Source organism: Hyperolius riggenbachi, chromosome 10 (genome assembly GCF_040937935.1).
Source record: "Hyperolius riggenbachi isolate aHypRig1 chromosome 10, aHypRig1.pri, whole genome shotgun sequence".
NCBI classification, from domain to species: Eukaryota; Metazoa; Chordata; class Amphibia; order Anura; family Hyperoliidae; genus Hyperolius; species Hyperolius riggenbachi.
The window spans coordinates 101071959-101084872 of NC_090655.1; the positions used below are offsets into that span (position 1 = coordinate 101071959).

General features: G+C 44.0%; 1 protein-coding gene across 2 annotated transcripts in view; it reads left to right on the forward strand.

The window, feature by feature from the left end:
• The window catches only part of PAPSS2 (3'-phosphoadenosine 5'-phosphosulfate synthase 2), a 105653-nt gene extending 98116 nt beyond the window's left edge, over positions 1-7537 (forward strand). For both annotated transcript variants that reach the window (XM_068258704.1, XM_068258705.1), the window contains one exon: positions 5280-7537. In XM_068258704.1, coding sequence (XP_068114805.1) covers positions 5280-5421 — 142 coding nt within the window. In that variant the 3' untranslated portion in view covers positions 5422-7537. The remainder of the gene's footprint in view (positions 1-5279) is intronic.
• Positions 7538-12914: the final 5377 nt, after the last annotated feature.

Below are 12914 nucleotides of genomic sequence, written 5' to 3' on the forward strand. Positions count from 1 at the left end.
TATTAATGGGTGGCTTCAAATCGGGAAACATGAGACTAACACAAGAAACTAAGTTTATACATTGGTTCAAAACTGTAGAAGATGGTTTAAACAAGGACTCTAACTTCTTGTGCTGGTACAATGGGTTTTAAATGCCACAATTCTTTTAATTAAAATTTTTCTATCTTTTCATTCATTTTTGTGCCATATGCTGTGTAAGATGGAATTCACTGTCACTATTCATTTTATTTGCTTTCAGGTGCTGGCTTTAAGTGCCACAATTCTCTTAAGCTTAGAATTAATGGTGCATGTAACCAGGCCAGTTACCATTTGAATTCGGAATTTATGATGTCTCTTCATCACTAGAGTCTGCTTTGTCATGTTGAGGATTCTATTGATCTTATCAATTTAGATAGGATGCCTGGGAAAGCCATCTCAGTAACAGTTTAGGCATCTAATTACATTTATGTTTGCTAAAGAATGTTTCTCCTCTGTATGTCAGTGTATATAAGCTGTGTTTTTCAGTTTTGGTCAGGAACCAGTCCGACGAAGGCTTTTTATAAGTCGAAAGCTCACTGTTTATACATCTCTAAGTTAGCCAATAAATGGTATCATCCTGATTCAAAACTTCTTGCTTTTACTCATGGCTAACACGGTACAACACTTTACTGCTTCTACTATGCTGAAAGATACCGCAATGTACCGCACATTCCTGGAACTGAAAAAAGACCTAAAAAAACTTGGACAGCGACATCTTTTTCTTGACTACATGCAAAAAGGAGAACCTTATACCACAAGGACTGAGGATACAGAATCCCACCCTGCATACATACAATAGCAGGTTTGCAGAACAAATCTGCAGGAGGAGCTCAGAGAGAGTACGAAACAACCTAATAAAAATCTGCTATAACATGAAGAGGATTGTAAAGGACCGTATACAAAGTCTGAAATCCTCTTTAACTGATGACCCCACAGGAGCATGGGAACAGCTACAGACCTTTTATAGGAAATTGCAGAGGATCTTAATTAAAAACAAGAAGAAAAAACTTCAGAGACTCAAAATAAAGAGTGGACACTTGGATACCGCAGCAGCAGAGAAAGAGCAACCCACAGGTGTCATTAACCTTTCCTCTTATCAGGCCACTGAAGCTGAAATGGCAGTACTGTCCAAAGCCCATAGACAAGATTGCACTCTGTGGTGATATGGAACAATTCTTCAGGAAGCTACGTCTCAAGGAACACTACTATGACAAGGAATCTTGCAACACTACTGATAATGAGCCAACACACACCAGATCCACAAAAAAACGCGGATGGACCCCTGTAGCTGGAAAAAATCCTACCCTGGACAAATACATCAACAAATTTACACGCCAAATCTCTGACAGGGTTCTAAATAAAAGAAAAACACTGGCTCATAACATAACATTGCAAGAGCAACAAGCTATCACATCCCTTAAGGAGAATAAGGACATTATTATTAAACCAGCGGATAAAGGGGGTGCCATAGTCCTCATGAACACTAGTGACTATATCCAGGAGGCACAAAGACAGTTGTCTAACACCATGCACTATGCCAAATTACAGGAGGACCCAACAAAAAAGTACAGGATGGAACTCAATAGGATGGTAAAGAAATTGCCCGTAAACACCAGGCTTCATGTACAGACTCTTATCCCGGAAAAGCCGAGAACCGCCTGCTTTTACATGCTTCCCAAAGTCCACAAAGAGGGGAACCCAGGCAGGCCCATAATCTCAGGGAATGGAACTCTCACAGAGAATATCTCAGGGTGGTTGGAAAACATTTTGAAGCCTCTAGTCTGTAAAAGACCCAGCTACATACAGGATACTACACACCTCCTGAACCAACTGGCAGCCATTGGCCCAGTGCCTGAAGGCACCATTCTTGCCACTATGGATGTAGAGTCTCTGTACACCAACATTCCCCACAATGATGGTATTGCGGCCTGTCGCAAATATCTTCAAGGTTTGGGCACACCTATAAACTCAATTGCTGGACTAATGAGATTCGTTCTCACCCACAATTATTTCACTTTTGGGGAGGACCTCTATTTACAGCAAATGGGAGTGGCAATGGGCTCACGGTTTGCACCGCAGTACGCAAAGCTCTTCATGGCAAAGATTGAAGAAGAATACCTGAATACTTGTCATATAAAACCCATGGCCTACTTCCGTTTTATCGACGACATCTTGATCATCTGGTCTGCAAGTGAGGAGGATCTTATCCAATTTCACAGGAACTTCAATGCCTTCCATCCCACAATCAAACTGAAATTGAGCTACTCTCATAGGGAGATTAACTTTCTTGACACCACCATATACATCAGAGAGAACAGCTTACAAACGTCCATGTACCGCAAACCGACGGATCGTCCCACATACCTCAGGTATGATAGTTTCCACCCCAAACATATAAAGAATTCCATAATTTACAGCCAGGCAATAAGATGCAATCGGATCTGTTCTGACAAGGATGACAAAGACAAACACCTGGATTACCTGAAGAAGAATTTCATAAAACAGGGATACAATCCTCTAATGGCTGAGACCCAAATCAAGAAAGCTAACAACATCCCTAGGACTCAGCTCCTGGAGTACAAGCAGAGCCAGGAAGAGAGCCGTGTCCCACTGGTAGTAACCTACAACCCACGCCTGGAAATCTTAAGAAAGATTGCAAAAGAACTTCATCCTGTTCTACACAAGGATCAGAGACTGAAAAAGATATTCCCTGAACCTCCCCTCCTAGCGTTCCGACAGCCACCCAATCTTAAGCAGATGATAGTGAGGAGTGCCTTAAATAGGCAAGAACAGAATGGAACATTCCCCTGGCGAGGGAAAAAGTGTGGGACCTGTAAACACATCCATTCCACTGACAGGATACTAATACCAGGTACACAACAGGAATACAAAGTACAAGGCACCTTTTCCTGCGACTCATCTAATGTGGTATACGTGATCATGTGTGCAAAATGCCCCAAAGGAATTTATGTGGGAGAAACAAGTCAACCACTGCGTGATCGCATGACACACCACAGATCCACTATTAACCACCCTGGCGTTCTGATTAAATCGCCAGGGTGGCTGCGGGAGGGTTTTTTTTAAATAAAAAAAAAACTATTTCATGCAGCCAACTGAAAGTTGGCTGCATGAAAGCCCACTAGAGGGCGCTCCGGAGGCGATCTTCCGATCGCCTCCGGCGCCCAGAATAAACAAGGAAGGCCGCAATGAGCGGCCTTCCTTGTTTCGCTTATATCGTCGCCATAGCGACGAGCGGAGTGACGTCAGCCGACGTCCTGACGTCAGCCGCCTCCGATCCAGCCCTTAGCGCTGGCCGGAACTTTTTGTTCCGGCTACGCTGGGCTCAGGCGGCTAGGGGGGCCCTCTTTCGCCGCTGCTCGCGGCGAATCGGCGCAGAGCGGCGGCGATCAGGCAGCACACGCGGCTGGCAAAGTGCCGGCTGCGTGTGCTGCTTTTTATTTCGTTAAAATCGGCCCAGCAGGGCCTGAGCGGCAGCCGCTGGCGGTGTTGGACGAGCTGAGCTCGTCCAGACCGCTCAGCTGGTTAACCTCCTTGCCGGTTTTCCCGACCTGAGCTCGGGGTAGAAAAAAGCAGCTGCTATCGGTGATCCCGAGCTCAGGTCGGGGTAGGCATTGCAGAGCTTTACCCTTAGTTGTGGAGTCCCGCGCGCGATCTCGCTGCGCAGCGGGACTCCAGCCTCTCTCCCCGGTAGTGTGGGGTCTTTCCCTGGCCGCCGGGATCCCCCATGTCCCCGCTATTCTTCCGGGGACCCGGCAGCCAGTTGGAGCAGCGCAGCCGTGGTGGTGGCAGCAGAGCGGTGGTGGCAGCGTGACGTCATCGGGGGCGGGGCTAACATTGAAAACGAACTTCTCTATATTAGAGAAATATAGAGAAGTTCGTTTATATGTATATTAGCGCCATCTTGTGGGCAAAGAGAAAACTGCAGCCCAGGAGCCCAGGAAGGTAAAAAATTTTTTATTTTGCTGCAGATCTCCCTGCCAGAATGATTTTTCTCAGGTTTTAGGGTCTGAAAGAGTGAAAAAAAAATTGCACCGCTTTTAGACCCTAAAATCTGGAAAGAATCAGACCGCCAAGGAGGTTAGCAGGAAAAAGGATATTGCAAAATATACTGATCTCCCAATACCAACACACTTTTGTTTACCTGGACACAATTTAAGCGATTTTCGCGTCACTGTATTAATGGGTGGCTTCAAATCGGGAAACATGAGACTAACACAAGAAACTAAGTTTATACATTGGTTCAAAACTGTAGAAGATGGTTTAAACAAGGACTCTAACTTCTTGTGCTGGTACAATGGGTTTTAAATGCCACAATTCTTTTAATTAAAATTTTTCTATCTTTTCATTCATTTTTGTGCCATATGCTGTGTAAGATGGAATTCACTGTCACTATTCATTTTATTTGCTTTCAGGTGCTGGCTTTAAATGCCACAATTCTCTTAAGCTTAGAATTAATGGTGCATGTAACCAGGCCAGTTACGATTTGAATTCGGAATTTACGATGTCTCTTCATCACTAGAGTCTGCTTTATGTCATGTTGAGGATTCTATTGATCTTATCAATTTAGATAGGATGCCTGGGAAAGCCATCTCAGTAACAGTTTAGGCATCTAATTACATTTATGTTTGCTAAAGAATGTTTCTCCTCTGTATGTCAGTGTATATAAGCTGTGTTTTTCAGTTTTGGTCAGGAACCAGTCCGACGAAGGCTTTTTATAAGTCGAAAGCTCACTGTTTATACATCTCTAAGTTAGCCAATAAATGGTATCATCCTGATTCAAAACTTCTTGCTTTTACTCATGGCTAACACGGTACAACACTTTACTGTTTCTCAGTTTAGGTTCCCTTTAAGGGACTACAAGTCCCATAATGCATTGCAGGAGTTTGACAGCCACAGTCATGATTCATGAAGGCAAATGCATTGTGGGATGTGTAGCTCCTTAACAGCTGGAGAGCCAAGTGTGCAGATCACTGGCCTAGATTTTTGGCAGAAAGTTCTGTGAGCCTGCATATGGCACAAGTGCTTAAGTGCCATTTCATTGGTGTTTTATCATTTTGCACACTTGTTTATTGAGGCGAGGTTGGGAGAGACTTGCAACTCAACAAGCACTTTTGTTATAAATTCATGGATGGCTCACTGAATCTATGAAGGTCTTTATTGTTCTTTGGATGTTCATTAGACCTGAATGATTTCTTCTAGAAAGGGGAAGTTCTGATACTCATGCATGTCTCTCTTTCTAGGCATAGCGAGTTTGATTTCATCTCCGGGACTCGGATGAGAAAACTGGCACGAGAAGGTCAAAACCCACCAGACGGCTTCATGGCCCCCAAAGCCTGGAAAGTGCTAACAGATTATTACTGTTCTCTCGAAAAAAACAGTTGATTTGTAGATAGTGATGTCTGAACTCCAAGGCAAGCAATATTTTAGTCTAGAAGTCTGTTCATAATTAAAATTATTTTAAATCTATTTCTATGCTAATTAGTCAGAAAAAATATATACATTTTTTAATACATTTATTATGACTATTTTTATAAGTAAATTCTACTTTCTAACCAAAAGCTGAGCTTTTTTTCACCAAGCCTGCCCTTTAAATCTGCCATTTTTAAAAGTAAAATAGCGTTAAGGTATTCTAGTGCACTTACACACAATTATTTTTCAAAGTATTGCAGTAAATGGTATTTATGTTTTTTTCCTTTTTCTTTATGCAATGCTGAAGTGCAGCCACAGTTACTTTGCTTACTTATTAAGGAAGTTTTATTATGCCTTAACTTTTTTTCAGTTAGAAAAGAAGTTTTGCAGCAATTGAAATATTTTCATAAATGTTTCTATCCTGCAGATTCTCCAGTTAGGATAGGCAGCGCATTCATTTTAAATTGCACTACAAGAAACAGTAACCTGACTGGTCCAGGCACAGGATCTATTTTCTTTTCCTCAATCTAGGACATTGGTGAAGGGCCTCTGGCAATAGCATGACACTTAGCACCTTTGGCAATAGCATGTCACTTAGCACCTCTGGCAATAGCATGCTACTTAACATACTTTTTTTTCCTCTTAGCACTGAAGTAATCACACGAATGGGCACTAGACCACCATTTATTAGGGTGGATTAACAATTTTACTTTTTTTTTTTTTTTTTTTTGTTACACGTTCTCACAGTTTGCATATTTTTTATTTGCCAGCTTCTTTAAAAAGGCCTATATTTTGAGCACTTAGTCATGCTAGGTTCTTTACTTGCTAAGCGGAGGATGGGTGTCCTGAGATCCCCCCCCCCATGAGTCCATTCATGTTAAGGAAGAGATTAAATAACCTTATGGTTTTTTTTTTGTTTTTTTTTTACTGTGATGTAAAGCACAGGTATCGAACTTCAGTCCTCAAGAGCCAAGGTCTTTGGCACAGCTCACATTAATTGATGGGACAGAATCAGTAAAGCTGGAGTTCAAATAGAACACATTTTTTTAGTCCATGTAAACACCGGAATGGATATGGCCCTCAAGGACTGGAATTCGACACCTGTGATTTAAAGTAAATTCAAGGTGAGAGTGATAAGGAGGTTGCCATTGTCATTTCCTATTAAACAATACTGGTTACCTGACAGCTCTGTTCATCTTCTGGCATTAGTAGTCACAACTCTGAAACAAGCATGTGGCGAATCCAGTCAGACTTGACCTGCATGTTTGTTTAGGGTATATGGCTAAGAGTATTAGAGACACAGGATTGGGGGACAGCCAGGCAACTTGCATTGTTTACAAAAAATATATACTGTATGGCAGCCTCTATATATTTCACCTCAGGTTCCCTTATGTCTACCCCACGTCTCTGTGAGACAGATTTTCACAGGGCGTGAACTTAGCTGCTGCGAGTATACAACATTATTCTCCAGTTGCTGCAAATAAGTGCAAAGTTGATCTTCCAGCCATTGTCTCATTTCTTTAATTAGCCTTTAGTCTTTAAAACCCTAACTGCAACTGACAAGACGTATACACACAAGAAGATGAAGTACAACATAAATGAGCTCTATATTTTTGTACATACCTAACTAATGTTGCAGCTGTGTTATGTCCTGTTTAATAACTGGCTGCTATGACTTAATAAATCAGTATTTTTATACATTTTTTTAAACAATTTATTTGCTGTTTTAAATGTAAATTGTTATTCTCTTATTGTAATAATGGACCAATTTTGTATTCTGTGAGTGAGTTTGTCACCTGTGCTAGAATTTGCACAGCATTGTGGGAAAACTGGCTCAGTATTGCCATAAGAAGAAGCCACTCATTGCAGTAATTATGAAGAATCCATGATGTCCATATAAGTGAACGTCTATGTGCTTGCTTTATGTAATATGTGAAAATCTTTGGTAATTTCTTAAAATATGTATTTATTGAAAGGCGAAATGCCAGTCTGTATAGCCTTTTAGCAATATATTATATATACCAATGTCTTTCTAAATCTGATACAGATAAGGCGCAGATTGCATACAAAATAAATTTTTATATATTTACCTTTGCTTTTGTGTTTTCTATTTTGCATGTATTTAGAATCAGTTATTTGGCTATCTTAAAGCAGAACTCTGCTGAAAACCAGATGTCTTCATCTTTAATTCTCTTCTACTCTCACTTTAGAATAAGTAAAGTTTATTTGGTACTTATCCGTTAGCCGGGCGCATCCTCTAGGTGGCGACAAAACTCCACCAGAGTTACATCTTTCCCTACTATCCATGTCAGCCTGGAGGAGGAATAGTAATTAGCGCCACCTGCCGGATGCGCCCGGCTAACGGATAAGTACCGTTTTTATTTTTTTAAAAAGTAAGTTTTAATATATTTTTATAACGGTTGATCTATGCAGTGCGCTGCCTGGACTGCAGGGGGCCTTCTATGAACCTTCTCAGAACTGGAACTCACTAGAGCGTTTTTTGAGGGTTTAGGGAGCGCTTTCAATCGCTAGTGATTTTCCTAAATGCTCTGCCAATGTAATAATGGCAGTATTTGTATAGCACCTTTCTCCTGTCGGACCCAAAGCGCTTGTGAGGCAGCCACCAGAGCGCACTCAGTAGGCAGTAGCAGTGTTAAGGAGACTTGCCCAAGAAACTCCTTACTGAAATAGGTGCTGGCTTACTGAACAGGCAGAGCCGAGATTTGAACCCAGGTATTCTGTGTCAGAGGCAGAGCCCTTAACCATTACACTATCCAGCCTGCATGTAAATGGATGGGACAGATTCCACTAGAGCAGTGTTTCTCAAACCTCTCCTTGTGACTCCCCAACAGTGCATGTTTTACAGGCAGCCTCACCTATGCACAGGTGGGGTAATTAGTGGCTCGGCTACATGGAATCCACCCAGCTGAGACACTAATTACCCTACCTGTGCATAGGTGAGACTGCCTGCAAAACAGGCACTGTTGGGGAGTCGCGAGGACAGGTGTGACAAACTGCACTAGAGCGATTGCAATTAACCAGCTGAGCGGTCTGGACGAGCTCAGCTTGTCCAACACCGCCAGAGGCTGCCGCTCAGGCCCTGCTGGGCCGATTTTCACCGAATAAAAAGCAGCACACGCAGCCGGCACTTTGCCAGCCGCGTGTGCTGCCTGATCGCCGCTGCAGCGCGGCGATCCGCCGCGTGCAGCGGCGAAAGAGGGTCCCCCCAGCCGCCCGAGCCCAGCGTAGCCGGAACAAACAGTTCCGGCCAGCGCTAAGGGCTGGATCGGAGGCGGCTGACGTCAGGACGTCGGCTGACGTCCATGACGTCACTCCGCTCGTCGCCATGGCGACGAGGTAAGCGAAACACGGAAGGCCGCTTATTGCGGCCTTCCGTGTTACTTCTGGCCGCCGGAGGCGATCGGAAGAACGCCTCCGGAGCGCCCTCTAGTGGGCTTTCATGCAGCCAACTTTCAGTTGGCTGCATGAAATAGTTTTTTTTTTTATTTAAAAAAAACCCTCCCGCAGCCACCCTGGCGATTTAATCAGAACGCCAGGGTGGTTAAGGAAATCTCAATCACAGGACATGCAGCATTTTGGGAGCATTTCCATTCTAATGAATTGTGTAAGAGGAGGGAAATTGCTACAAAATAGTCTTGTGCAAAGCGCTATCAAAAAATCACTAGCGATTGCAATAGTATTTAGCGCTTTCTAGTGGGTTATAGGCCTCAGTCTTTAGTCAGGACCACCCCCATCCCCCCCCCCCCCTCTTTTTCTTACACAATTATGCATCTCTGCACTCCATCAGATATATGGCCTCAATTCACTAAGATCATGCTAGAGATAATAAGGCAAGAGAAAACTTACCTCCACACGTGAGAGAGTTATCTTACCTCTTCATTCCTTAAGTTACCTCTCCTGTAGTTAATTTACCTCCTCTGTAGTTAATTTACCTCCTCTGTAGTTATTTTCACATGCAGCTAATTAACAGCCTGTCTTTAACTCTGGAGTTATTTTAAGGATTGGAGAGTTAATTTAAAGACAGAAGAGTTAACTTTAGGTTTGCCTGAGGTTAAATGTTTCCTGAATACTACATGCCTTATCACCATGGTAACAACTCTAGAAGAGTTATTAAAGACAGGAGATAAGTTTAGTGAATTGAGGCCTATAGCCTCTGTGATAGCCTCTGTGAGAGCATCTCATTGATCAGCTCTGTTAATGAAACTGGCTGATAACATTAAGTTAAAGTGGACCTTAACCTCTTGCACATGATAGAAAGAAAACCGAGAAATGCACCCTGTATGTATTTAGAGAGTTGAGCCAGTTTAATTCCCCCTCATGTGTGTCTAATCACAACTGTAATTTGATCCCTTTGGTGCATCAGCTGGCTGCCTCAGCAGAGCAACTTATTTGTAAACCCAGGATATCTGCTTCCATGAAAGCAGGAAGTAGACACAATGCAGATTTATTTCAGCATTTGTATCAGCTGTTAGCGCTGGTGATTTATAATGTGAACAAGGCCTATCGCAAGGGCTGAACGATTTATTGAGCATTTTTAAAATCGATTTTCCCTGCGATTTGCGCTTAGAAAAGCTCGTTTCTTAGAGCTTTTGCTGAGCAATTCGTACTCTTTGACCTATAAATGAATAAATACCATGTAATTATTCATAAAAGCGCTCGGGAAATTGCTATAAAAGCACTTTTTCAAGCGCTTTGCGATTTCCCTATACCTTCCATTGAGCCAAAGCGCTCAGAAAATATGACATTTAGCATGTTTGCGATTTCAAATAAATCGAAACATTTGCATGTGAACTCTCTCATAGGAAAACATTGCACAACCGCTTCTAGGGCGATTACTAAAATCGCCAGCGCTTTAAAAAAAAAAAAGAAATGGAAATGCTCATAGTGTGAACGAGGCTTAACATAGAAAAGTTCAGGTCTGCTTTAAGGCTAATGTTATGGTAATGTTTTGCAAATTTATGCCGCTTGAAGTGTGACCTTTAGGCTGGTTTCACACCAGGACGTTGCGTTTTAGGGGACGTTATGGTCGCATAACGTACCCCTAACACAATGCCTGGTGCTCCCTGCTTTGGACGTCAGAGTGAGCCGCGTTGTGCAACTCACTCTGGCGTCCGTGATGCGTACTCTTGGACGCATGCGGCATCACGTGGTCCCGCCGGCCAATCGCCGCACAGACCGGTCGTTCCAAGAAGTAAACACTGCACATCGCTGAGTGCAGTGAATATTAATTAGCCATGTGCCCGGCTGCTCTCCGCTCCTCCCCAATGTTACTGAGCATGTGCAAGCAGTCAAACGCGGCCCTGCCGCTTACAAAGTACTGCATGCAGTACGTTGACTTATGGCGCAGCGTTACTGTGTAACGCAACGTGGGCACTGTGAACAGCCCATTGATTTTTCATTGCTGTGCGATAAGCTGCGTTACAGGCTGCACTAACGTGCGCCTGTAACGTCCCACTGTGAAACCAGCCTTAAACTCATCTACTGTATGTGATTTATCCAATTCCAAACTGCATGAATTTCCAGAAAATTAGCATAAAATCCACATCAAGTTGTAATTACTATCTCGCTGACTACCTCTAGTAAGTTATATTGATGGAGATGGTAATAATATCAGCTTGTGTGCAAATGTAATGCAGGTTTGCTCTGAAACAGCGGGAAATGCAATCCCTGTAACATCTGATTATCCTTTTTACGTTTTACAATGCATTCTGCCTTCTTTTTTTTTTTTTTTTTAAGCCTTAGTCTAGTTAGTTTCTTATGTTGTCCAGCAATTTCCACAGAGGAGCAGACATAAATTGGTGTACCCAATATATATTTATCGATTGGAAACCCCAAATTTCTACGTTACGTCTCCCCTTCACATTTATACAAACCACTCCTACACATAAAGTGCACTGAGGAAGGGCCTGAGAGCAGCTACGAACTTCAAACCCGCACCTCAGCCTGCGACCCCGAGCCTTCGGCTGGCGGAGGAACTCAACGAGTTCTACTGCAGGTTTGAGCAACTTCCAAACCTGCATGTGGACCAAACAGCCACGACCAAGGGGTCCCCCTCCTTGGGTGAGCTCAGCGCTCTGGCTCCTGTTGCTGTCCAGGAATTAGAGGTACTCCGGCACCTCCGCAAGCTGAATCCCAGGAAGTCCTCTGGCCCGGATGGAGTTTCATCGATCTGCCTGAGAACCTGTGCGGATCAGTTAGCCCCTGTGCTTACCTCCTTATTTGAGCAGTCACTATCAGACGGGGCAGTCCCCTCCTGTTTAAAGCGGTCCGCAATTGTACCAGTCCCCAAAAAAACCCGGCAGCATGGAGCACAACAACTTCCGACCAGTGGCCCTTACTTCCAACATCATGAAGCTCCTTGAGCGGCTGGTCCTTGCCCACCTGAAGAGGTACACTGACGCTCACCTTGACCAGCTGCAATTTGCTTACAGGGCAAACAGATCCGTTGAGGACGCCATCAATGCCTGCTTGGCATACATCGTGGAGCACCTAGAAAATCCTGCCTCCTACGCTAGGATCCTGTTCCTGGACTTTAGCTCAGCGTTCAACACGATCTGCCCAGACATTCTGCTCTCCAACCTGGTGCAGCTCGGAGTAGACCCCACCCTTCGAGCATGGATCAAGGACTTCCTGACAAACAGAACGCAACAGGTGAAGCTCGGCAACTGCTACTCCAGCGTTAGAACCACTAATACAGGGGCTCCACAAGGCTGTGTACTGTCACCACTATTGTTCTCCCTATATACCAACAATTGCATATCATCCGTGGACACTGTGAAAGTCATCAAATTTGCGGATGACACCACTATCATCGGCCTAATAGGCAGCAACGGAGAGCATGAGTACCGCAACGAAGTCGAGAGAATCTGTAACTGGTGCAGAGACAACAACCTAGTACTCAACGCTGCAAAGACTGTTGAACTAGTTGTAGACTTCAGGAAGAACCCTCCCCCCCTCCCACCTGTCCTCATTGGGGGTACCGAAGTCTCGAGGGTGACATCCGTGCGGTTCCTCGGCACGACTCTCACCAACAACCTGAAGTGGGGGCAGAACATCTCCAAAATTCAGAAGAAATCTCAGCAGAGGTTGTTCTTCCTGCGTCAACTGAAGAGATTTGGCATGCCCAGGGAACTACTGACCAGCTTCTATACTGCCACTATAGAATCCATCCTCTGCTCCTCAGTCATTGTCTGGTACGCGGGCGCAACGGCCGGTGATAAACACAAACTGCAGAGAGTCATAGCTGATGCAGAGAGAATCATCGGGTCTCCTCTTCCACCTCTTGATCTTCTCCACTCCGCTAGGATGAGGAAGAGGGCCACTGTGATATCTCGTGACCCCTCCCACCCAGGCAATTGCTACTTCAAGCTCCTCCCACTGGGCCGACGCTACAGGACTATAGCATGCAAAACCACCAGACGGAAGAACACCTTCTTCCCCCAGGC